The sequence below is a fragment of the Pseudophryne corroboree genome, chromosome 7 (genome assembly GCF_028390025.1).
Source record: "Pseudophryne corroboree isolate aPseCor3 chromosome 7, aPseCor3.hap2, whole genome shotgun sequence".
Lineage (NCBI taxonomy): Eukaryota > Metazoa > Chordata > Amphibia > Anura > Myobatrachidae > Pseudophryne > Pseudophryne corroboree.
In genome coordinates this window covers 350262576-350290509 of record NC_086450.1, presented here as the reverse complement: position 1 = coordinate 350290509, position 27934 = coordinate 350262576, and the positions used below count along the sequence as shown (strand labels likewise).

At 44.8% G+C, this 27934-nt stretch overlaps 1 protein-coding gene across 2 annotated transcripts in view; it reads right to left on the bottom strand.

Annotated features, from left to right (window-relative positions):
* Nucleotides 1-27934, bottom strand: part of DNAH3 (dynein axonemal heavy chain 3) — a 952415-nt gene that overhangs the window by 450357 nt on the left and 474124 nt on the right. Inside the window, exons 1-2 of one of the 2 annotated variants that reach the window (XM_063934424.1) lie at nt 2545-2650; nt 2311-2464 (exon numbers count right to left, since the gene is read on the bottom strand). In XM_063934424.1, the coding sequence (XP_063790494.1) occupies nt 2311-2464; nt 2545-2576 (186 nt within the window). In that variant the 5' untranslated portion in view covers nt 2577-2650. Of the gene's footprint in view, nt 1-2310; nt 2465-2544; nt 2651-27934 lie in introns of those variants that run through there. The other variant, XM_063934423.1, reaches the window with a different exon arrangement.

Below are 27934 nucleotides of genomic sequence, written 5' to 3'. Positions count from 1 at the left end.
CCTAATTTTGTCCTCGTGGATCAGCTCAGCTTTCAGATGCCTAATGCTGGGTAAACACTAGGCCATGTATCTGATGCATACACACTTACCGATCGTCGGCCCAATGTGTTGGTGTTGGCGTCACAACTGGGCGGCCATTTACGTATGCCTGCCCAATTGTGATGGGCGGTCTGCAGACTGCCTGTACACACAGATCTGCAGATATATTGGGCAATGTCTGTGCAGCAAAGCTGACACAATATATCTGGTACACACAGGTCTGGATTAAGGCTGGTGGGGGCCCGGGGCAATGGAGGTGAGGGCCCCCACTACTAATGTAGCTGGCAAAGCCCCCCTCCCTGTGACACAGACACACACACAGATGAAGTAGGTCACTCATGGCAGCGCAGCCTGTGTAGCACATGCCGGTGTCTTCAAGTCACTGTGTTGTTGGATTTTCCTTCCTTATCCTGCGATAATGACTGTGCAGGAGCTCCTTGGCAGCCGCTGCTAGTAATCAGCTCAGCTGCCGGAGATTAAAAATGCACTGTGTGGGGGCTAATATGTGGGGGTCCCAGGAGGACCTCCCTTAATCCAGCCCTGGATACACACGCGCTCATGATATATCGGCCAGTGTGTACCCAGCTAAATATTGCAGATTTTCACACCGATTTCGAACATACATGAATCAACCAAAATAATGTAAAATACTCAAGGAAATGACAAAACAATTTACATCCCACACAAAACCAGATCTGCATATGCAATAAGTCAGATTCAGAAATATTATATTTTAATAAAATAGATTTTAAAATAGATTTTCCATGAATATTAATTACTATATTAAATAAGTTTGGGCAAAGCCATCTTACCTTGTTTCAGGTCATTGTATATGATTTACAGATAATATGATTCCCTCAATGTAGAGGGCTTTGTAAATAAAAGATAATTTAATAATAGCAGTCTACAATCCATACTATGGAGGGAATTCAAATGTTTGAAAAGTCAGTTTGTTTTCTCCTATCAAATAGACAGGGAAAAAAACAGACACCCAACTGACTTTTCAAACATTTGAATCCCCCCCTATATATTCTATACTATATTCACTCCTATACACTCACATACTGTACTGTGGTTATAAAAAGTATTCATCCCATTTTTCACATTTTATTTTCTTACATCATGGAGTCAACAATAATCAGTTCTCCTAATCAGTTACGAATTACCTAATTGATTCTATGATTTGACATTTTTGTTCCATTCTTTATTCTCAAAATGGAGTAAATCTGGAACTCCTACTACTGATCCACACATTTATAATATAGACATTAAGGGGGATATTTACTAAAGCGTGGGTTTTTAGAAGTGGAGATGTTGCTCATAGCAACCAGATTCTACTTGTAATTCATCTTGTACCTTCTAGAACACAGGTTCTCAAACTCGGTCCTCAGGACCCCACACGGTGCATGTTTTGCAGGTCTCACAGAATCACAAGTGAAATAATTAGCTCCACCTGTGGACCTTTTAAAATGTGTCAGTGAGTAATTAATACACCTGTGCTCCTGCTGGGTTACCTGCAAAACATGCACTGTGTGGGGTCCTGAGGACCGAGTTTGAGAACCACTGTTCTAGAAGATAATAGCTAGAATCTAATTGGTTGCTATGGGTAACATCACCAGTTCTAAAACCCACACTTTAGTAAGTATACCACTAAGTGGTTACATAGTATTCACCCTCTCTGCTTATATACTTGGTAGTATCACCTTTAGCTGCTATCACAATTGTCAGACTATTTGGAAAAGTCTCTACCCAGGGGCGGCGCATGCCATTGGGCACGTTGGGAAATGATCTCCCCCTGGCAGCATAAAATAGAAAAAGGATTGTGTTACGCTCCCACAATTTTTCTCTTTCTTAACTCTTAATTCTTAAGATGCTGGATCTATGCTACAGTAGCTACTGATTCAAACAGGGTAAGGGGCGAAGTTGTATAGAGTTGTAGGAGAATGTGGAGTGCACAATCTCTAGCTTAGATTGTTTGAAGTCATGGTTGATTAGAGAACCAATAACAAGGAACTGAGCTCTCATAAATACCCATCATACTTTAATTTAAACTGTTAATCACTTTGGAATTAATACAGACAGATGATGGAGTATTATTGTGCACAAGACAGATGAGCTAATGTGTGGAGTTTTTTATAGCAAAAAAAAAAATCCCTGTAGTGTAGACACTCCAAGAGTTGTTTCCTCTCATTCATACTAGATATCATGTGTCATGAGATACTGTAGATTAATGTTTACCTTCCACTTCTCTATAAAATAAAGTGTACCAACCTCAAACTCTGCAAGGGCTGCAGTCAAGTTCTGCTCCAGCTCCTTCAGTTTTTCCACATTATTTTTCATCTCATCCATAGTCATTGTCTCACGTTTTTTAAAAGCCTCTATTTCTGTATTGTAGCCGTTGAGAATATTATTAAACTCTAAACGCCTATAAAAAAAGAAAACAAGTTTATCCTTATAGTAATGTATTATATCTCTGCTGAAAACATATGAGTGGAACCTGCATACCTAGAAAACAGGATGCACGTATATGCACCCATGCAGGTTTGCTTAAGCCGGCCATACACAAGACCAACCTTCCTCCAATCATCTAACTAGTTGTTTGGTTGGAATGAAAACCTGGTAATGTATGAGAGAAAATGACAATCAGCAACTAGCTGGATGAAAGTTTGTCTAGTGCAGGGGTGGGCAATAGGAGGCCCTCCAGCTGCCTTGGAACTACACATCCCAGCATGGCCTGCCACAGTTTTGCTATTGGGACATGCTAAAATTGTGGTAGTTCATGCTGGGATGTGTAGTTCAACAACAGCTAGAGGGCCGCTTATTGTCCACCCCTGGTCTAGTGTATAGCCACCATTATGCCCACTGGCATCTAGAGAAGTGTGATAAGGAAGGAAAGAGGCAGGATGAGTAAGAAAGAGGGGGCTAGCACAGGCTGAGTACAGTAGGGGCATGTTATTATAACTGCGATCAGATGCGATCAGCACACAGTCACCTGTCCCAGCTGTGTTATTTGCAGGTGCCTGAGGGCAGGTGCAGATACACAGTGATGGTGGTTGTGAGCACTAGTGAACTGCTTGTGATTGGCTGATTGCCAATGCACCTGACAGGTGTTCTTATTCATTACCCTGTATATATTTTGTTTCATTTGCACATTTAAGTACTTTTTGGTACATACAGTAACATAAAGTTGTATCTGGCATATTACAGGGTTTTCTACCTGGCACATATGCTACTGAATGCGCCTTCCGACTCTGCTGCTTTGCACTATTGCAACTTTTTAGTGAACGCATGTGATTGTTGTTGGTGATATTGCAGCCAACTCAGCATCAGCCACATAATTTTGAAGCATCCTTCATTTATTGTATATTCTGTCTTCTTTGTAAGGGTAATTAGTCATTGTCGTAGATCACAGCCACATTATTATTCAGAAAAAAACAGGGAAGTGCACAGGGAATATCATCTGAGCAATCAGTCACACAACTGTGATGCAAATGGCTTTACTCAAGGTGAATAGATCATTAACATGTTACTACGTTGAGCTGAATCCATGAAATGATAAGCAGTATGTGGTCCTATTATGAGAAACTGAGATTCTATAAACTGTTTTCATTAATCTGGAATGCTAAAGCAAAAGCTGTTAGTTTATAGAGTGTGATCTACAGAAATTAGCCTGGCGAGGGATGAATTTACACATTGTGCTAATTTGAAGGGGCCACAATGAAATATGTAGAAGTTATTACAGGAAAAGTGAAATCTCTTTGCATGCATGCCATACTTTGTGACATTGGGCCTAATTCAGGCCTGATTGCAGCAGCAAATTTGTTAGCTAATGGGCAAAACCATGTGCACTGCAGGTGTGGCAGATATAACATGTGCAGAGAGAGTTATATTTGGGTGGGTTATATTCATACTTGCCTACCTGACCCTCTCCATGAGGGAGAAAATGCTCTGTTCCTGGACTTTCCTGGTAATGTATGATTGCCATCACCTGTGGGGAGCTAGTTAATTGATAAGAAAGGTGTTTCACCACAGGTGATGGCAATCATACATTACCAGGAAAGTCCAGGAACAGAGCACTTTCTCCCTCATGGAGAGGGTCAGGCAGGCAAGTATGGTTATATTGTTTCTGTGCAGAGTAAATACAGGCTGCTTTATTTTTACATTGCAATTTAGATTTCAGTTTGAACACACCCCACCCAAATCTAACTCTCTCTGAACGTTATCTCTGCCCCCCTGCAGTGAACATGGTTTTGCCCAACTGCTAACAAATTTTCTGCTACGATCAGATCTGAATTAGGCACATTGATAGAAAGTCCCAGTGAGGATAGAAGTGTATTGACTGTCGCAGAGCAGCAGTACATCACTGAAGGGGTGTGCCCATGCCATGGAGGGGTGTCCTCATGCAACAGGGAGCAAGCTATGCCTTGTCCTGTAACATGTTTGGAAGATTTTACCTCTGTAACGCATTTATTACCACCCTCCTACCTGTAACACGCTGCCCTCTTTAGTAACACATCTAACCCCACTTATGTACATTTTTTACACCCAATATAATACAAATCTCTCTTCCCCCATAACTTACATATAAGGGGGCGTGGTTACAACATTTTGGGGAGGATATGGTTATGCTTTCCATGCACCACAGATATCACAGTATTTTTAACTTATCCCCCATCCACTCCAGAACCCCTGACTCTTGAGTTATGACCACTATAAGCAGAAATGCTGTGAAGAGGCTGAGTGGTTTATCATATATTTACACCTGTGTGTAAAAAAGACTTCTGCTTTTTATTTACAAATAAAATGCTCCCTTTGTTACTGGTTTATGGCAGGGTGCCTGGGGGGAAGGGGGGGTTTTCTGTTATTTTTTTGTTTTCAAGGATAACCCCTCCCTTTCATGCGCCCTGATTTACTAGTCTCTCTCCAAACCTCCGCTCCTTCATACACAACCCCAAAACCCCCCTATTCACCACAGCCTACCATACCCCCACTTACAGTAGGTTGCTATCCTATTAGTAGTGGGAATTTTCTGCTGCTAATAAATTAGCCAAGGGCTATCCTATTAGCCCCAATGTGGCGTGCTGATCCCCTGATGCCGGCATTTATCAGGGATTACGCTTTGAATGCAGCATAATCCTAGATAAGCAGCCCCAGGAGACACGTTTTTACGGAGATAACACGTGGGTCCAGGAACATATTTCAGATCCCATGTGCTATCGGCCAATGGGGGTAATTCAGACCTGATCGCACGCAGGCGTTTTTTTGCAGTGCTGCAATCAGGTAGTTGCCGCCTACAGGGGGGAGGGGGTAGTTGATGTGCAGGGGTGCGAACACTTGTGCAGAGAGCTGTCTCTGCACAGCTCAGGATTTACTCAGCCGCTGCGATGATCCGGCCAGGAGCTGACGTCAGGAGTCATCCCTCCTGCATTTTTCCGGACACTCCCTAGAAACGGTCAGTTGACTTGACACCCACAAACGGTTCCTGTCAATCTTCTTGCGATCGCTTTCTTCGTAAAACCATCGTTGTCCGGCGATGCCCGTCGCTGGTGGCCGACGCGCCTGCACATTGCGGAGCATATGCATGCACAGTTCAGGCCCGATCGCACCGCTGCAAAAAAAGCTAGCATGCGATCGGGGCTAAAAGACCCCCAATATCGGGTAGTTTATTGCATGGCAAGAATGGGCTACAATAGGATAGCCTGACATTGAGCTAAAATCGCAATATTAGCACGTTTTTGCCATGGGGTAAATTACCGCCGGCAATAGTATACGCCCTTAATCTTCCTCTAACAGTTCCACCAGCTCCTCTTTTCTTAACGGTTCCCTCTTCCTCTGGACTGTAAGCTATCGCAAGATACAACGCTTATATCAAATAGGGGTTATTTTTTAATTATTTAAGAAATTTGTGGTATTACTTCACATTTTGTAAAAAGCCATTTGTATTGTTCTGATTTTCAAAACACTGTCTGCAGGGATTGGACACAAACACAATGTTGATTGACACTTTATACTTTTTACTACCTTTGCCAGTAAATTATGTTGGCAACTTTATTGATAGGGTTTCCAAAAGTTACTTGATTCTAGTAGTGATGAGCGGGTTCGGTTTCTCGGAATCCGAACCCGCCGAACTTCAGCTTTTTTTACACGGGGCCGAGCAGGCTCGAATCCTCCCGCCTTGCTCGGTTAACCCGAGCGCGCCCGAACGTCATCATCCCGCTGTCGGATTCTCGCGAGGCTCGGATTCTATCGCGAGACTCGGATTCTATATAAGGAGCCGCGCGTCGCCGCCATTTTCACACGTGCATTGAGATTGATAGGGAGAGGACGTGGCTGGCGTCCTCTCCGTTTATAGAGAAGAGAGTAGAGAGTTAGAGACACTATTTACTAATTTTGGGGAGCATATTAAGACTGGAGTACTACTACTTGCTGATAGTGTGACCAGTGACCATTGACCACCAGTTTAATTAATCCGTTCTCTGCCTGAAAAAAAACGATACACAGTGTGACACAGTCACATACCATATCTGTGCTCAGCCTCAGTGTGCTGCATCATCATATGTAATACTGTATATCTGACTGTGCTGAGTGCTCACTGCTCACACAGCTTAATTGTGGGGGAGACTGGGGAGCAGTTAGAGCAGGAGTACATAAATAATATATTTTAAGTACAGTGCACACTTTTGCTGCCAGAGTGCCACACTGCCAGTGTGACTGACCAGTGACCACACTGACCACCAGTATATTGTGATTGTCTGCTTAGGACGGAGTACTACTTGCTGATAGTGTGACCAGTGACCAGTGACCACCACCAGTTTAATGAATCCGTTCTCTGCCTGAAAAAAAACGATACACAGTGTGACACAGTCACATACCATATCTGTGCTCAGCCCAGTGTGCTGCATCATATGTAATACTGTATATCATTATCTGACTGTGCTGAGTGCTCACTGCTCACACAGCTTAATTGTGGGGGAGACTGGGGAGCAGTTATAGCAGGAGTACATATTTTAAGTACAGTGCACACTTTTGCTGCCAGAGTGCCACTGCCAGTGTGACTGACCAGTGACCACTGACCACCAGTATATTGTGATTGTCTGCTGACCACCAGTATATTGTGATTGTCTGCCTGAAAAAGTTAAACACTCGTCGTGTGGTGTTTTTATAAACGCATTCTGCAGACAGTGTCCAGCAGGTCCGTCATTACATAATATATACCTGTCCGGCTGCAGTACTAGTGTGATATATATATATATTTTAATTTTATCTCATTATCATCCAGTCTATATTAGCAGCAGACACAGTACGGTAGTCCACGGCTGTAGCTACCTCTGTGTCGGCAGTCGCTCGTCCATCCATAATTGTATACCACCTACCCGTGGTTTTTTTTTCTTCTATCTTCTTGATACTAGTAGCTTACTTTAGGAGTCTGCAGTGCTGACAGACAGTGTCCAGCAGGTCCGTCATTACATAATATATACCTGTCCGGCTGCAGTACTAGTGTGATATATATATATATTTTAATTTTATCTCATTATCATCCAGTCTATATTAGCAGCAGACACAGTACGGTAGTCCACGGCTGTAGCTACCTCTGTGTCGGCAGTCGCTCGTCCATCCATAATTGTATACCACCTACCCGTGGTTTTTTTTCTTTCTATCTTCTTGATACTAGTAGCTTACTTTAGGAGTCTGCAGTGCTGACAGACAGTGTCCAGCAGGTCCGTCATTACATAATATATACCTGTCCGGCTGCAGTACTAGTGTGATATATATATATATTTTAATTTTATCTCATTATCATCCAGTCTATATTAGCAGCAGACACAGTACGGTAGTCCACGGCTGTAGCTACCTCTGTGTCGGCAGTCGCTCGTCATCCATAAGTATACTAGTATCCATCCATCTCCATTGTTTACCTGAGGTGCCTTTTAGTTGTGCCTATTAAAATATGGAGAACAAAAATGTTGAGGTTCCAAAAATAGGGAAAGATCAAGATCCACTTCCACCTCGTGCTGAAGCTGCTGCCACTAGTCATGGCCGAGACGATGAAATTCCATCAACGTCGTCTGCCAAGGCCGATGCCCAATGTCATAGTACAGAGCATGTAAAATCCAAAACACCAAATATCAGTAAAAAAAGGAATCAAAAATCTAAAATAAAATCGTCGGAGGAGAAGCGTAAACTTGCCAATATGCCATTTACCACACGGAGTGGCAAGGAACGGCTGAGGCCCTGGCCTATGTTCATGGCTAGTGGTTCAGCTTCACATGAGGATGGAAGCACTCAGCCTCTCGCTAGAAAAATGAAAAGACTCAAGCTGGCAAAAGCACAGCAAAGAACTGTGCGTTCTTCGAAATCCCAAATCCACAAGGAGAGTCCAATTGTGTCGGTTGCGATGCCTGACCTTCCCAACACTGGACGTGAAGAGCATGCGCCTTCCACCATTTGCACGCCCCCTGCAAGTGCTGGAAGGAGCACCCGCAGTCCAGTTCCTGATAGTCAGATTGAAGATGTCAGTGTTGAAGTACACCAGGATGAGGAGGATATGGGTGTTGCTGGCGCTGGGGAGGAAATTGACAAGGAGGATTCTGATGGTGAGGTGGTTTGTTTAAGTCAGGCACCCGGGGAGACACCTGTTGTCCGTGGGAGGAATATGGCCATTGACATGCCTGGTGAAAATACCAAAAAAATCAGCTCTTCGGTGTGGAAGTATTTCAACAGAAATGCGGACAACATTTGTCAAGCCGTGTGTTGCCTTTGTCAAGCTGTAATAAGTAGGGGTAAGGACGTTAACCACCTCGGAACATCCTCCCTTATACGTCACCTGCAGCGCATTCATAATAAGTCAGTGACAAGTTCAAAAACTTTGGGCGACAGCGGAAGCAGTCCACTGACCAGTAAATCCCTTCCTCTTGTAACCAAGCTCACGCAAACCACCCCACCAACTCCCTCAGTGTCAATTTCCTCCTTCCCCAGGAATGCCAATAGTCCTGCAGGCCATGTCACTGGCAATTCTGACGAGTCCTCTCCTGCCTGGGATTCCTCCGATGCATCCTTGCGTGTAACGCCTACTGCTGCTGGCGCTGCTGTTGTTGCTGCTGGGAGTCGATGGTCATCCCAGAGGGGAAGTCGTAAGACCACTTTTACTACTTCCACCAAGCAATTGACTGTCCAACAGTCCTTTGCGAGGAAGATGAAATATCACAGCAGTCATCCTGCTGCAAAGCGGATAACTGAGGCCTTGGCATCCTGGGTGGTGAGAAACGTGGTTCCGGTATCCATCATTACTGCAGAGCCAACTAGAGACTTGTTGGAGGTACTGTGTCCCCGGTACCAAATACCATCTAGGTTCCACTTCTCTAGGCAGGCGATACCGAAAATGTACACAGACCTCAGAAAAAGAGTCACCAGTGTCCTAAAAAATGCAGCTGTACCAAATGTCCACTTAACCACCGACATGTGGACAAGTGGAGCAGGGCAGGGTCAGGACTATATGACTGTGACAGCCCACTGGGTAGATGTATGGACTCCCGCCGCAAGAACAGCAGCGGCGGCACCAGTAGCAGCATCTCGCAAATGCCAACTCTTTCCTAGGCAGGCTACGCTTTGTATCACCGGTTTCCAGAATACGCACACAGCTGAAAACCTCTTACGGCAACTGAGGAAGATCATCGCGGAATGGCTTACCCCAATTGGACTCTCCTGTGGATTTGTGGCATCGGACAACGCCAGCAATATTGTGTGTGCATTAAATCTGGGCAAATTCCAGCACGTCCCATGTTTTGCACATACCTTGAATTTGGTGGTGCAGAATTATTTAAAAAACGAGAGGGGCGTGCAAGAGATGCTGTCGGTGGCCAGAAGAATTGCGGGACACTTTCGGCGTACAGGCACCACGTACAGAAGACTGGAGCAACACCAAAAACGCCTGAACCTGCCCTGCCATCATCTGAAGCAAGAAGTGGTAACGAGGTGGAATTCAACCCTCTATATGCTTCAGAGGTTGGAGGAGCAGCAAAAGGCCATTCAAGCCTATACAACTGAGCACGATATAGGAGGTGGAATGCACCTGTCTCAAGCGCAGTGGAGAATGATTTCAACGTTGTGCAAGGTTCTGCAACCTTTTGAACTTGCCACACGTGAAGTCAGTTCAGACACTGCCAGCCTGAGTCAGGTCATTCCCCTCATCAGGCTTTTGCAGAAGAAGCTGGAGACATTGAAGGAGGAGCTAACACAGAGCGATTCCGCTAGGCATGTGGGACTTGTGGATGGAGCCCTTAATTCGCTTAACAAGGATTCACGGGTGGTCAATCTGTTGAAATCAGAGCACTACATTTTGGCCACCGTGCTCGATCCTAGATTTAAAACCTACCTTGGATCTCTCTTTCCGGCAGACACAAGTCTGCTGGGGTTCAAAGACCTGCTGGTGAGAAAATTGTCAAGTCAAGCGGAACGCGACCTGTCAACATCTCCTCCTTCACATTCTCCCGCAACTGGGGGTGCGAGGAAAAGGCTCAGAATTCCGAGCCCACCCGCTGGCGGTGATGCAGGGCAGTCTGGAGCGACTGCTGATGCTGACATCTGGTCCGGACTGAAGGACCTGCCAACGATTACGGACATGTCGTCTACTGGCACTGCATATGATTCTCTCCCCATTGAAAGAATGGTGGAGGATTATATGAGTGACCGCATCCAAGTAGGCACGTCAGACAGTCCGTACTTATACTGGCAGGAAAAAGAGGCAATTTGGAGGTCCTTGCACAAACTGGCTTTATTCTACCTAAGTTGCCCTCCCACAAGTGTGTACTCCGAAAGAGTGTTTAGTGCCGCCGCTCACCTTGTCAGCAATCGGCGTACGAGGTTACTTCCAGAAAATGTGGAGAAGATGATGTTCATTAAAATGAATTATAATCAATTCCTCCGTGGAGACATTGACCAGCAGCAATTGCCTCCACAAAGTACACAGGGAGCTGAGATGGTGGATTCCAGTGGGGACGAATTGATAATCTGTGAGGAGGGGGATGTACACGGTGATATATCGGAGGATGATGATGAGGTGGATATCTTGCCTCTGTAGAGCCAGTTTGTGCAAGGAGAGATTAATTGCTTCTTTTTTGGTGGGGGTCCAAACCAACCCGTCATTTCAGTCACAGTCGTGTGGCAGACCCTGTCACTGAAATGATGGGTTGGTTAAAGTGTGCATGTCCTGTTTATACAACATAAGGGTGGGTGGGAGGGCCCAAGGACAATTCCATCTTGCACCTCTTTTTTCTTTAATTTTTCTTTGCGTCATGTGCTGTTTGGGGAGTATTTTTTTGAAGGGCCATCCTGCGTGACACTGCAGTGCCACTCCTAGATGGGCCAGGTGTTTGTGTCGGCCACTAGGGTCGCTTAGCTTACTCACACAGCTACCTCATTGCGCCTTTTTTTTTTCTTCTTTGCGTCATGTGCTGTTTGGGGAGTGTTTTTTGGAAGGGCCATCCTGCGTGACACTGCAGTGCCACTCCTAGATGGGCCAGGTGTTTGTGTCGGCCACTTGGGTCGTTGAGCTTAGTCACACAGCTACCTCATTGCGCCTCTTTTTTTCTTTGCGTCATGTGCTGTTTGGGGAGTGTTTTTTGGAAGGGCCATCCTGCGTGACACTGCAGTGCCACTCCTAGATGGGCCAGGTGTTTGTGTCGGCCACTTGGGTCGTTGAGCTTAGTCACACAGCTACCTCATTGCGCCTCTTTTTTTCTTTGCGTCATGTGCTGTTTGGGGAGTGTTTTTTGGAAGGGCCATCCTGCGTGACACTGCAGTGCCACTCCTAGATGGGCCAGGTGTTTGTGTCGGCCACTTGGGTCGCTTAGCTTAGTCATCCAGCGACCTCGGTGCAAATTTTAGGACTAAAAATAATATTGTGAGGTGTGAGGTGTTCAGAATAGACTGAAAATGAGTGGAAATTATGGTTTTTGAGGTTAATAATACTTTGGGATCAAAATGACCCCCAAATTCTATGATTTAAGCTGTTTTTTAGGGTTTTTGGAAAAAAACACCCGAATCCAAAACACACCCGAATCCGACAAAAAAAATTCGGTGAGGTTTTGCCAAAACGCGTTCGAACCCAAAACACGGCCGCGGAACCGAACCCAAAACCAAAACACAAAACCCGAAAAATTTCAAGTGCACATCCCTAGATTCTAGTACCCCATAAAACTTAATCTGGCCCTGCTGATGGCAGTACACTCTGCAGTAGTCCAGTAACAGTCTGCCAGTGAATCAAAGTGCAAATCATTCTGACGCACTGCCATATTGAACTTAGGGGGAAATGTATCAATCAAAGGAGAAGTTTATTGGTTGCTTTGGCAAGGACTGATTCATCTCCCCCTATAGAGGCAGATCACCTCAGTCGCAATGGGAACCTGTACAATGTATAGGACAGTACAGATTCAGAGTGATAAGGGACACAAGAGACAGAAATGCTGCACTAGTACGTCATTTGTGCCCCAAGTCCCCATTTATGGTGGTCATTCAGAGTTGTTCGCTCGCTGCCGATTTTCGCAGTGCAGCGATTAAGTAAAAGAACGGCAAAAATGCGCATGCGCATGGTACGCAGCGCGCATGCGCTAAGTACTTTCACACAAAACTTTGTAGATTTACACAAGCTCGAGCGACGTTTTTTCATCGCTCGAGTGATCGTAGTGTGATTGACAGGAAGTGGGTGTTTCTGGGCAGAAACTGGCCGTTTTCAGGGGGTGTGCTAAAAAACGCAGGCATGCCAGGTAAAAACGCAGGAGTGGCTGGAGAAACGGGGGAGTGGCTGGCCGAACGCACGGCGTGTTTGTGACGTCAAACCAGGAACTAAACGGACTGAGGTGATCGCAATCTAGGAGTAGGTCTGGAGCTACTCAGAAACTGCAGGGAATTATTTAGTAGCAGTTCTGCTAATCTTTCGTTCGCTATTTTGCTAAGCTAAGATACACTCCCAGGGGGCGGTGTCCTAGCATTTGCAATGCTGCTAATAGCAGCTAGCGAGCGAACAACTCGGAATGAGGGCCTATATGTCTTTCTTCTGTTGGGCTAGAAAACAAAAGGCACTGCAGTTCTCATGCAGCCCGCGGACCCTGCGTAAGTTATATCAATTGCTGAACTTGTTATATAGTGAGAATAAAAATAATATTGCAATATTTATTTGTGAGATATCAAACAGAGTAATACAATACACACAATTATACATTTACAAGCAATAAAGTAACTGAAAGACTCAACTTAATAAATGAGTGAATGCAGGAATAAAAAAAATATTTAAAAATAGTATGAAGGTAAAATAAACAGCCCTTTAAATTGCCCGCAGTAAGATTTCAGCACTACTGACGCTGGAGAGCTTGGGTCACATTGGAATTCACTGACATGTCACTGTTAATTGTGTTTTACAGATGCTGTACATCATCTGCAGGTGCTCACTACCACATGCTGCATTCCTTATCTATTTTCTTCTAAACTGATATTAGCTGTTTAGTGCAGAGCGCAGAAAAAAAGGGAAAACATTTTCAAACAGACACTGTGTACTAAATTGCAGCTGCGATGGCATTTTCATCCATCTCTGAATCAGACCCCCTGTCTGCTCATGTGGCTGAACGTTAATTGTAAATGAAGCCAGATTATCATGTCTTTTCATTTGACATCAATAGTAGACCATACATGTTCTTTTTCCAAACTTTAAGCTTGTATGCTGGCTACCAAGTGATCAGCTAAAGGGCCATCTTAACGTATAGGCTCACTGGGCAGCTGCTCAATGCCACACAATTCTAGGGGCCTTCAAGCAGGGGCCAGTGGGCATCTCCGTTCTGGGCTGGTTCCCCTGGAGCTTATTGGAAGGCAGGTAGAGAATTCTGTATGGTCTCTCTGATTGTGAGTTACACACAATCAGATTGGCCAGGCAGCATTCTCTACCCGCCTCCCAGCCTGCAGCCAGACTGGTGGATGGCTGGAGCTGTCCAGCAATCAAAATGCTGACAGCCATTCACTGTATGGAAGCGTGTGGAGAAACATTGCAGCACTGCAGGAGGGCTAATATATGATTATTATTTTTCAGTTATTCCTGTGAATGGATGGATAGGGGCCCCAGTACATTGTTTTGCCCAGGGCTTACAATGCTGTTAAGACAGCCCTGATTGGTCCACTAAGTTTCCACATTCATATTTTCCTTTTTTATATTTTTTTTAAGTTGAACACTTCTGTTCTAGACTTAAAATTCAGCTATAAGATTAATGGGGGATACACACGTAGAGATGTGTCCCAGAGATGTGTGCTGAGCGATCTAGCACAGATCGCTCAGCACACATCTTTTTATGCTCAGCACACAGCACAATGTGTGCTGAGCGAGGGGAAAAAAAAAACAAAACGCTCACTTCACCTAGCGGTGAAGTGAGTGATCTGAATAGAGTTAGCCTGCATGCAGGCCAATCTAGAGTCAGTGAAAGTGAAGCACGGGCCCACGCATCGCTATCGCTATGGGCTATACACACAGAGCGATGTGTGCTTAATTTCTAAGCAATCTAGTCAGATGTGTGTACCCCACTTAAGGGGTAAATGTACTAAGTGGCAAATTTTCAAAGCCATAATAAATAATACAAAAATACATAATTATGATTATACAATTTAGCAAAATACAACTGCGCAGAAATGTATCAGACATCAGCTTTTAGGGCTCGTTCTCCATAAAGGAATATTGGGAATATAAGTATGATCCATAAAAAAAAAGCAATGTATGCCTCTAATACATCTTTTTTACAGGCAGTACAATTAAACGCATTAGAGAAATTATACAAAATCCTAGAAATTACACTTTTTTCAGAATTTAATAGTGGGAAGGGGACTTAATTGTCAATAGTAACTGATGATTAGCAGCTATGGATTAATGCACTCAATGGTTGACATTGGTTTACACAGCATACAGATGGTGTACATCTCCAATGTTAGACAACCTGGGCATGTGTAGGCTATGTACTGCATATGTGCAGTGCCACCTAAGCCGCAGCATGATTTACCTGCTGCTGGCGTTTGGGGGTGGGGATGGGGCAGCGATGGCCAGCAATTCGGAAAATGTTGTTGTGTCTGCCCCATTTTCCAGGTGTGCCGAGGCCAGTGGTTGTGTTGTTGTCAGCTTCACTGACCCTTGCAATGTGAAAACACTTTCCACCCGAGGTACCCTAAGGGTTACTCAGATGGGCAATATACACGCAGATGATAAGATGCTGCATCTTCGGACACAGCAGCATATCAGAGAGGACGGTGGGAGGTGTCTAATTACACAAGACACCTCCTGCAGCATTAGCATATTATTACACAGCCGCTACTTACAAAGTCACAGCAGCTGAGCAGTAGCACCCATCTATGGATCAGGCCCATTGCATTTTATTGGTAACTAATCCCCAAAAGTGCTTTTATCAAGAGCAGGCTCAGGCCGACCTGTTACTTTTCTAATGTGGAGCTGTTAGATTGGACATAGCGCACAAGAGTAATGTAGTTGCAAAGTTGCCTACATCCAGAGATGGTGCAGGGTGTCATGGCACCCTAGGCAAAATGTTAGCCTACCACCCCTCAAATACCCTCAGAAGTGACGGTATATACATACAGAGAGGGAAGGGAGTGGGTGTTGATTACTGCTGCTGCTGACTGCTCGGCATCAGACATGTTTGTACAGTAGTCGCAGCCAGACAGCGGCTGATAAGTGAGGGGGTGGCAGCCACGGCTTGTAGGTACCGTCACCACAAGCAGAGTTAAGTAAAATAAGGACATCTTTATTATCATGCCAGCAGCCTCAATGCTGCCCCCTCAGGCTGCCTAATGGTAACACCGGCCCTGCCTACATCGGATCTGCACTGTCTGTTTAGGGGGATATTTACTGTATCAAACTGTCATAAAGGAAAAGAGGAGGTGTTGCCCATAGCAACCAATCAGGTTCTACCTAGCATATTCTAGAATTTACAAGATAAATGATAGCTAGACTCTGCTTGGTTGCTCTGAGGTATTATTATTATAATTATCAGTTTCTTATATAGCGCAGCAAATTCCATTGCGCTTTACCTCCACTTTTCATCAGATCTGATTAATCTCCCTCATAGTCCTTTAATATAACGCTGAGGCTGCATCAGCAACTGTGACATATGGAGGCAGTGGGAAATAATTACACCAAACACCATATAAAATGTTCCTAAACATATTTTCAATAAAAGTAAATAGGTAAAAACAAAACGCCTGCATTGCTATTATCAAGACAAGACACATTTGTATCAAAATGATGCCCAAAATATAGCTTTGAGCAGCCAGCTTGGAACTTGCTGGGTTTCTATGATCATCGTGTGCTTTGTAGCAGTTCCACGGTTTTATCTATAATAGGTTTATACAAGTGTAGATTACAAAAGTACTGGAAGCCCCATAAAAAAGCACATTAAGTTTCAAATAAATGTAACAGGAAATACACTGAGACAAACTGAGCCATTATAGTGGAGAGGTATATCTATCAATATTCACATCACATAGACAATAGCATATAAGTCCCTAGGTAACATTAGCTCACTCGAAGTGTAATCAGTCAGCCCACTTATTATCTGGATCTGCCACCACATGAGAGATCAAATTAGGCAGACTCTCCGAAGCGAAGTGGCTAATTCAAAGAACAAAATATACCATGCTGTACATTAAGGGGGTAGTTGAACAGCCCATATTTGTGTAGGAGACACAATTATTTACATGAATAACAGTTTTGAATATTTAACCATGAACAAAGTTTGAACTTAACTTAATGTGATTTTTATACCAGAGAAATCTCATTAAATATGCAGAAATAGAACAGTGAGAGAGTGGGATATACTGTAGGATAGCAGCAGCATATAATGTGGCCTAAGGGCCGATTTAAGAAAGGGAGAAAAGCCCGTTCTATAGCAAAAATGGGTTTCACATATGTTTGCAGAGATTTTCGGGCTTTCTCCAGCAATCTACGTTTATCACCTCCAGGCACTCCTAGAAATTGAGAGATCCAAAGAAAGCGATGCAAGTAGCGATTGCACGTCCAATTGTTTATATTTTGATAAACTCACCTGATGGTTGCTGGGAAATGTGCTATGATGCGTTGTGATGTCACCTGCCCACTACTGAGTTGAATCTGCAGTGTGCTTGACATAAGCTGGGTACACACTAGATAGATATATCAACGAGCGATGTATCTGTAATGCGTCAGCAGGTGTACACCAGATACGTCATTCATACACATATCAGGCTGGCCATGCAGCACAGCTAATGCCGATACATCTTGCAGGCTGTGTGTATGGCTGACCCACCCACCGGTCATCTTATAGTCTTATATGCCAGAGGCAAGAACCGCCGACAATGACGTCATAGCGGGCAAATTCAAATGCCAGTTGTGATGTCTGGCCAGAGATATCAAGCAGCAGATTGAGCCATTCCTGTTCAATGTGCTCAGTGACTAACACTGGCCACATTGGCTGCAGAGATTGGGAAGAGGATGAGTGGGCCAGCAGACGGCAGCACAGCACATGAGAAGGTGACTCGGCATGCCCCAAGTCCATGAAGTACCTTCCAGTCTGAGGCTCTCAGCCCACCATATTGCTCCAGTGCACCTTGCTCTAGCTGTCAACTGCTCCCCTCCTCCTGTGTTTGACTGCGGCACTGCTACATTACAAAGTGACTGACGTGGACAGCCTGTTAGTGGAAAACAGCTTTAGACCCCACATGAGAAGAAGAAGAGGCGCAGCAAACATGAGCAACCTCCACATCCTGCCCCAGACAAGAGGAAATAAAAAATGAAAACAGAAGAATTTCACCAGATGCAGAAGAAAAAAACAAAATACTGTAGGAAGAAGCAGCGGAGGAGCAGGTATAAAAAGTTTGTTAATAATGTTAAACTTATACCTCTTTCCCACTGCATAAGCCGGGTCGCACCCGTATTTGTACACGGTTCCTTCCCAGGTACGACCCGGCTGAAACCCCTTTCAGACAGGCGGCCTGACTCGGTTTATCGGCGGGTTGGTGATGTCACCGCCAACGCGCCGCCTCTTCCTATAGTGTAACCGAGTGCTGGATGCTTTGACCCAGCTTACCCATTCTCACTGTACCAGGAGCCAGGTTGAACCCATGATCATTCCTGCTCACTACCCGAGTTGAAATACCAGGTTGGATTATTTCAACTGGCCCCTTTCAGACTGCGCATTCAGGTTGCTGCGCATTCACGTGCAATAACCCGAGTTATTGCTGGCGGTCTGAAAGGGATAATAGAGTATGGAGTGCTGAGGAGTGAAAAATAAGATTTTAAACCTACCGGTAAATCTTTTTCTCGTAGTCCGTAGAGGATGCTGGGGACTCCGTAAGGACCATGGGAATAGACGGGTTCCGCAGGAGACATGGGCACTTTAAGAAAGACTTTAGATCTGGGTGTGCACTGGCTCCTCCCTCTATGCCCCTCCTCCAGACCCCAGTTAGAGAAACTGTGCCCAGAGGAGACGGACAGTACGAGGAAAGGATTTTTGTTAATCCAAGGGCAAGATTCATACCAGCCACACCAATCACACCGTATAACTTGTGATATACTACCCAGTTAACAGTATGAAAAAAACAACATAGCATCAGTCCAAGACCGATGAAAACTATAACATAACCCTTATGTAAGCAATAACTATATACAAGTCTTGCAGAAGTAGTCCGCACTTGGGATGGGTGCCCAGCATCCTCTACGGACTACGAGAAAAACATTTACCTGTAGGTTTAAAATCTTATTTTCTCTTACGTCCTAGAGGATGCTGGGGACTCCGTAAGGACCATGGGGATTATACCAAAGCTCCCAAACGGGCGGGAGAGTGCGGATGATTCTGCAGCACCGATTGAGCAAACAGGAGGTCCTCCTCAGCCAGGGTATCAAACTTACAGAACTTTGCAAAAGTGTTTGAACCCGACCAAGTAGCAGCTCGGCACAGCTGTAGTGCCGAGACCCCTCGGGCAGTCGCCCAAGAAGAGCCCACCTTCCTAGTGGAATGGGCCTTGACCGATTTAGGTAACGGCAATCCCGCCGAAGAATGTGCCTGCTGAATCGTGTTACAGATCCAGCGAGCAATAGTTTGCTTTGAAGCAGGGGCGCCAATCTTATTGGCTGCATACAGGACAAACAGTGCTTCTGTTTTTCTGACTCCAGCCGTTCTGGCCACGTAAATTTTCAAAGCCCTGACCACATCAAGGGACTCGGAATCCTCCAAGTCACGCGTAGCCACAAGCACCACAATAGGTTGGTTCATATGAAAAGATGAGACCACTTTTGGCAGGAATTTAGGACGGGTCCGCAATTCCGCTCTATCCATATGGAAAACCAGATAGGGGCTTTTATGTGATAAAGCCGCTAATTCCGACACTCGCCTAGCCGAAGCCAAGGCTAATAACATGACCACCTTCCAAGTGAGATATTTCAACTCCACCGTTTCAAGTGGTTCAAACCAGTGTGACTTAAGGAAACTTAACACCACGTTAAGGTCCCAAGACGCCACCGGAGGTACAAAAGGAGGCTGAATATGCAGTACTCCCTTCACAAAAGTTTGTACTTCAGGGAGAGAGGCCAATTCCTTTTGAAAGAAAATGGATAAGGCCGAAATCTGAACCTTAATAGAGCCTAATTTTAGGCCCAAATTCACTCCAGTTTGTAAGAAGTGAAGGAAGCGGCCCAGATGGAATTCTTCCGTATGAGCATTCCTGGCCTCACACCAAGAAACATATTTTCGCCATATACGGTGACAATGTTTAGATGTCACGTCCTTCCTAGCCTTTATCAGCATAGGAATGACCTCATCCGGAATACCCTTTTCCGCTAGGATCCGGCGTTCAACCGCCATGCCATCAAACGCAGCCGCGGTAAGTCTTGGAACAGACAGGGTCCCTGTTGCAACAGGTCCTGTCTTAGAGGAAGAGGCCACGGATCTTCTGTGAGCATTTCCTGTAGATCCGGATACCAGGTCCTTCGTGGCCAATCTGGAACAATGAGGATTGTTCTCACTCCTCTTTTTCTTACTATTCTCAACACCTTGGGTATGAGAGGAAGAGGAGGAAATACATAAGTCGACCGGAACACCCACGGTGTCACTAGGGCGTCTACCGCTACTGCCTGAGGGTCTCTTGACCTGGCGCAATACCTCTGTAGCTTTTTGTTGAGGCGGGACGCCATCATGTCTATCTGGGGCAGTCCCCACCGACTTGTAATCTGAGCGAAGACTTCCTGATGAAGTCCCCACTCTCCTGGATGCAGGTCGTGTCTGCTGAGGAAGTCTGCTTCCCAGTTGTCCACTCCCGGAATGAACACTGCTGACAGTGCGCTTACATGATTCTCCGCCCAGCGAAGAATTCTGGTGGCTTCCGCCATCGCCACTCTGCTCTTTGTTCCGCCTTGGCGGTTTATATGAGCTACTGCGGTGACGTTGTCTGACTGGATCAGAACCGGTTGGTCGCAAAGTAAAGTCTCCGCTTGACATAGGGCGTTGTATATGGCCCTTAGTTCCAGGATGTTGATGTGAAGACAAGTCTCTTGACTTGACCAAAGACCTTGGAAATTTCTTCCCTGTGTGACTGCTCCCCAACCTCGGAGGCTCGCGTCCGTGGTCACCAGGATCCAGTCCTGAATGCCGAACCTGCGGCCCTCTAGAAGGTGAGCACTCTGCGGCCACCACAGGAGAGATACCCTGGCCCTGGGGGACAGGGTGATCAACTGATGAATCTGTAGATGAGACCCGGACCACTTGTCCAGTAGGTCCCATTGGAAGGTCCTCGCATGGAACCTGCCGAAGGGATTGGCCTCGTATGATGCCACCATCTTTCCCAGGACTCGAGAGCAGTGATGCACTGACACCTGTTTTGGTTTCAATAGGTTCCTGACCAGAGTCATGAGCTCCTGGGCCTTTTCTATCGGAAGATAAACTCTTTTCTGGTCCGTATCCAGAATCATGCCCAAGAAAGTCAGACGAGTCGTAGGAACCAACTGCGACTTCGGGATATTGAGAATCCAGCCGTGTTGCTGTAATACCTTCAGTGAAAGTGATACGTTGTTCAGCAACTGCTCTCTTGATCTCGCTTTTATGAGGAGATCGTCCAAGTACGGGATAATTGTGACACCTTGCTTTCGCAGGAGCACCATCATTTCCGCCATTACCATGGTGAAAATTCTCGGGGCCGTGGAGAGACCAAACGGCAACGTCTGAAATTGGTAATGAGAATCCTGTACCGCAAATCTTAAGTACGCCTGATGAGGTGGATAAATGGGAACATGAAGGTATGCATCCTTTATGTCCAGAGATACCATAAAATCCCCCCCTTCCAGGCTGGCGATGACCGCTCTTAGCGATTCCATCTTGAACTTGAACCTTTTCAAGTATAGGTTCAGGGATTTTAAATTTAATATGGGTCTGACCGAACCGTCCGGTTTCGGGACTACAAACAGGGTCGAGTAATATCCCCTTCCTTGTTGAAGCAGGGGAACCTTGACCACCACCTGTTGAAGATACAATTTGTGAATTGCATTTAACACTATCTCCCTTTCCTGGGGAGAAGATGGTAGAGCCGATTTGAAAAACCGGCGAGGAGGCACCTCTTCGAATTCCAGCTTGTAACCCTGAGAAACAATTTCTATTGCCCAGAGATCCACCTGTGAGTGAACCCAGATGTGGCTGAAAATTCGAAGACGTGCCCCCACTGGGGCGGACTCCCTTAGCGGAGCCCCAGCGTCATGCGGTGGATTTTGTAGACGCCGGGGAGGACTTCTGTTCCTGGGAACTAGCTGTGTTGTGCAGCTTTTTTCCTCTGCCCTTACCTCTGGCAAGAAAGGACGTACCTCGTACATTCTTGTTTTTCTGTGATCGAAAGGACTGCATTTGATAATGTGGTGCTTTCTTAGGCTGTGAGGGAATGTAAGGCAAAAAATTTGATTTACCAGCTGTAGCTGTGGAGACCAGATCCGAGAGACCTTCCCCAAACAATTCCTCACCCCTGTAAGGTAAAACCTCCATATGCCTTTTTGAGTCGGCATCACCTGTCCATTGCCGGGTCCATAGGACTCGTCTAGCAGAAATCGACATAGCGTTTATTCTAGAACCCAGTAGACTAATGTCTCTTTGAGCATCTCTCATATATAGGACAGCATCTTTTATATGCCCAAGGGTAAATAAAATAGTATCCTTATCTAGGGTCTCAATCTCCGCTGATAAGGTATCTGTCCATGCTGCTACAGCGCTACAAACCCAGGCCGACGCAATTGCCGGTCTGAGTAAGGTACCAGAATGTGTGTAAATGGACTTTAGGGTAACCTCCTGCTTGCGGTCAACAGGACCCCTGAGGGTGGCCGTATCCTGGGATGGCAGCGCTACCTTCTTGGATAAGCGTGTCAATGCTTTGTCCACCCTAGGGGAGGATTCCTACTGTATCCTGTCCGTTGGCGGGAAAGGATACGCCATAAGAATCCTTTTGGGAATCTGCAGTTTTTTGTCTGGAAATTCCCAAGCTTTTTCACATAATTCGTTCAACTCATGTGAGGGGGGAAAGGTTATCTCAGGTTTCTTTTCCTTATACATGTGTACCCTCGTGTCAGGGACAGGGGGTTCCTCTGTGATGTGCAAAACATCTTTTATTGCAATAATCATATATCGAATACATTTAGCCAATTTTGGCTGTAACTTTGCATCATCGTAGTCGACACTGGAGTCAGAATCCGCGTCGGTGTCTGTGTCAACTATTTGGGATAGTGGGCGCTTTTGAGACCCCGAAGGTCCCTGCGACATAGGGACAGGCATGGGTTGACTCCCTGACTGTTCCCTACCTTCAGCTTTGTCTAATCTTTTGTGCAATAAGTTTACATTAGCACTTAAAACATTCCACATATCCGTCCAGTCAGGTGTCGGCGTTGTCGACGGAGACACCACATTCATTTTCACCTCTTCCTCCTCCTGAAAGCCTTCTACCTCAGACATGTCGACACACGTGTACCGACACACCACACACTCAGGGATTCCTCTTATCTGAAGACAGTTCCCCCACAAGGCCCTTTGGAGAGACAGAGAGAGAGTATGCCAGCACACACCCCAGCGCTATATGACCCAGGAAAAAAACACAATAATTTTATGTTTACCCAGATAGCGCTGTTTTACATATACAATATGCGCCTAATTATGTGCCCCCCTCTTCTTTAAAACCCTCTTTCTACCATGGTATAAGCAGGGGAGAGTCCAGGGAGCTTCCTCTCAGCGGTGCTGTGGAGAAAATGGCGCTGGTGAGTGCTGAGGGAGAAGCCCCGCCCCCTCGGTGGCGGGCTTCTGTCCCGCTTAAAACAGTAAGAATTGGCGGGGGCTCTTATATATATACAGTACCCAGCTGTATATATATTTATTTGTGCCAAAAAGAGGTCTATATGCTGCCCAGGGCGCCCTCCCCTGCGCCCTGCACCCTTACAGTGACTGTCGTGTGTGAGGTGTATGGGAGCAATGGCGCACAACTTTACTGCTGTGCGTTACCTCAGTGAAGATCATGAAGTCTTCTGCCGCCTCTGAAGTCTTCTTTTCTTCTCATACTCACCCGGCTTCTATCTTCCGGCTCTGCGAGGGGGGCGGCGGCGCGGTTCTGGGACGGACGGCGAGGGTGAGACCTGCGTACCGATCCCTCAGGAGCTAATGTGTCCAGTAGCCTAAGAAGCAGAGCCTTTCAACTCACAGAAGTAGGTCTGCTTCTCTCCCCTCAGTCCCTCGATGCAGGGAGTCTGTTGCCAGCAGGCTCCCTGAAAATAAAAAACCTAACAAATATACTTTCTGTCAGGAAGCTCAGGAGAGCTCCCTGAAAAGCACCCAGTCTCCTCTGGGCACAGTAGTAAACTGAGGTCTGGGGGAGGGGCATAGAGGGAGGAGCCAGTGTACACCCAGATCTAAAGTCTTTCTTAAAGTGCCCATGTCTCCTGCGGAGCCCGTCTATCCCCATGGTCCTTACGGAGTCCCCAGCATCCTCTAGGACGTAAGAGAAATATGATTAAACACTTATTTAGCTTTGCATCCCAAAATGTGTCTTATTTATTTTCTTGTTTGTTAATGCATGTAGTGACCTGGCTTTGTGAAGAGTATATATATATATATATATATATATATATATTGATAAAGCATACACTCTTCAATACACCAATGCCCTTATTTATCAATGAGTGATAAATTTCACTGTGAGTGATAAATTGCATCAGCCAATCCGCCCCTAACTTCCATGTCACAGGCTGTTTTTGATAAAATGAAGTTAGGAGCGGATTGGCTGGTGCAATTTATCACTCACATTGAAATTTATCACTCATTGATAAATAAGGGCACAAATTTGTTCTAAATATGTTTTAAATATTTAGCTGTTTACTGTTAAACAGTTACAAATGAAAGTTATACTTTCATTTTCACTGTCGTACAAAGAAACACTCCTTCCCTTCACACCTTTTTATGTCAGTTGAACTTTTTCGGTGTCCCATCACACATTACCTCTCTAAAAATGTCCCTCAAACCTCCTCACACGTGTCCCTCTCCAGATGCCTTCAGATAATTCCATACCTTATGTGCCATCAGTCCCCTCCTCATGCTCTTTATGTGCCAACAGACCCTTCTGCATGCCCCTTCATAAGCAACTTACTGTGAATAATAACCCGGGTGTGTAATATTTGTCCTAGTGTTGGTGACAGTCTGAGCATTAGCACTGATTGCAAGGATTTTTTTTCTCCCACATAGAGTATGCACCCCCATATTGAATTCACCTTGGAAGAAGTAAACATACTGTTTTGTTCATATGTTTGTAAATCCAGTCATCAGGACACATGGACATGTGAGTTCACTGCTGTGCTGTTTTTATTCCATCACCAACTCCAGACACACTGCACACTGGACCACCCACTTCCCAGCATTCCCCTGGTCCCAGGGACCATCACTGAAGATTCAGGCTTATACATATTACTAAGGGAGTGTATTAAGCATTCTAATAAACTAACATCACATCCTCTTTTCTTTAAAGATAAGCCCTATACGCTTCAATGCAACAATTAACAACGTCATATTAAGAACATCATCTAACATGTTTCAATGAGTCTCTCAGGTCTGCGTATTTCCCTTTTGGATCTTTCATACACAGTCTGTGTTTCATCGACCATGTTGGACCTTTCTAGAATCGTGGTTTGTTCACCATTATGAGGATCATCATACATGTCAGATGAAGGGTATTCTTCAGTCATGTTGTCTTCATTATGGTTAGGTTGAGATCTTAAATCCACCCTATTTCTTCTTACTTCCGTTCCACGCTCTGTACGTATAGTATAAGATCTTGGTGCTACTTGTGCTTGCACAATACCTTTCTGCACCCAAATACCTTTCTCGTGATCTCTGAGACGGACTTGGTCACCCGATTTTAGATCAGATAAGCTTTTTGCTTGCCTGTCATGGAACAGTTTCTGTTTCGCCTGTTGACGTTCCTTACTCAGTCTGACCAACGCTGAGTTATGTGTATTAAGCAGTTCATCATGTATCGGGAGATTTGCTCTAATCCTCCTTCCCATCAGCATTTGTGCAGGAGAAAGTCCATTCTGTAAAGGTGTACTGCGGTAGATTAAAAGACTTTTGTAGAAATCTTCTTTACCTTCTTGAGCTTTTTTCATGAGACTCTTTACAGTTTTTACTGAACTTTCCACCAACCCATTTGAGCGTGGATAGTGGGGACTTGACGTAGTATGGTCAAATTCCCACTCATCAGCAAATTGTCTAAATTCAGCACTGGAAAACTGAGGACCATTGTCAATGAACACTTCCATAGGAACACCATGCCTTGCAAAGATTGAGTTCATGCAATTGATTACGGCTTTACTAGTAGTTGTATGTAGTGTCTTCACCTCAGGGTAGTTAAAGTAATAATCAGTCACGACAATGTACGTTTTCCCATTACAATCAAACAAATCTGCGCCAACTTTCTGGTACGGTCTCTCTGGCACTGCGTGAGGACTCAGTGGCTCGACTTGTTGTTTCGGTCTATACGTAAGACATAATTCACATGTAGCTATAGTCTGTGCTATGTCTTGGTTCATTCTTGGCCAATACATAACTTCACGCGCTCTCCGCTTAACATTTTTCTTCTCCTAAGTGGCCTTCATGTATCTTGCACAGCATAGTTTTTATTAGTCGTGTAGGTATGACAAACCTATTACCTTTGTAAATAATACCATCGACAACTGTAAAGTCACTACGGTACATCCAATAATCATGGATAGACAGCGGGCACGCATGTTTTTCTGCTGGCCAACCTTTCAGAATGATATCTTTCAACACTTTCATTGTGTCATCTGTCTGTTTCTTTCCTAATCTGTTCTTGTCTTGCAAGAGACACTGGTAGAGAAGCTACGATCAAATTAACATAGGCTTCTATCTCTTCATCCATCAGACTTTTGGAACCTTCACTTTTGTCCACGGCACGAGAAAGTGTATCAGCAATGTACATGTATTTGCCAGGACAGTACAGCAAGTGTACATCATATTTCTGTAGTCTGATAAGCATTCGTTGAATTCTCATGGGACAGTCATGTAATGATTTAGTCATGATAGCTACCAATGGCTTGTGGTCAGTTTCCACTGTAAATGTTTGACCATACACAAACTGATGAAATCGCTCACATGCATATGTGATCGCTAGAAGTTCTTTTTCTATCAGAGCATACCTTGTTTCAGCACTTGTCAGTGCTCTTGATGCATAGATTACTGGTTGCCATGTATCCTCATGTTCTTGTAACAGCACTGAGCCTAGGCCAAATTGCGAAGCATCTGCTGGAATTCTTATTCTTTTCGCAGGATCAAAGAATTTTAGCACTGGTTGCGTTGTAATGATTTGTTTCAAGTTTTGCCAACTTCTTGTTCATGTGACCACATCCACTCGTTATCTTTGTCCAACAACCATCTAAGAGAGGCTGTTCATTCAGAGAGTTGAAAAATAAACTTTCCTAAGTAAGTAATCATTCCTAGGAATCTTCTGACGTCGTCTTTGTTGTTAGGACGTTCCATGTTCACTATGGCTGATATTTTCCTTGGGTCTGGTTTTACACCTTGATCCGAGACCACGTCGCATATAAAGGTAAGTGTATTCACGCCAAATTCACATTTGTCCTTGTTTAGCTTTAGATTCACTTTCTTGACAAGTTCCATTACTTGTCTCAATCTAGAATCATGTTCTTCCTTTGTAGATCCCCAGACAATAATGTCATCCATCATTGTTTCAACACCTGGAATATGTTCAAAAATCATGTGTATCTTTTTGTGATATACTTCTGGAGCAGACAATATTCCATATGGTAGTCGAAGAAATCTGTATCGACCTTCTGGTGTATTAAATGTACAAAGCTTTGAGCTGGCCTCATCTAGCTTCATTTGCCAGAATCCTGAAGATGCGTCCAATTTACTGAACCATTTTGCTCCCGCAAATTGCGACATGATTTCATCTCTGGTTGGTAGTTTGAAATGTTCTCGTTTAATAGCTTTGTTTAAATCTCTGGGGTCTAGACATATACTGAGTTGTCCATTTTTCTTTTCAACAATTACTAAGGAGCTTACCCATTCAGTAGGCTCATCAACTTTCTGTATCACACCCAAGGCTTCCATGCGATTTAACTCTTGTTTCAGTTTTTCTCTCAGCGCAAACAGCACTTTTCTACAGGGGTGTATCACTGAAGAAACTTGCGTGTCTATATTTCTTTTATGCTCTCCAGGCAAACAACCTAGACCTTCAAACAAGTCTCTGTATTCTGTAAACATCGATTTGCAGTCATCTTCTACTTGTGATGTCACCATAAAAACTTTCTTTAGCAAGCTTAGTTTCTCGCAGGAACTTA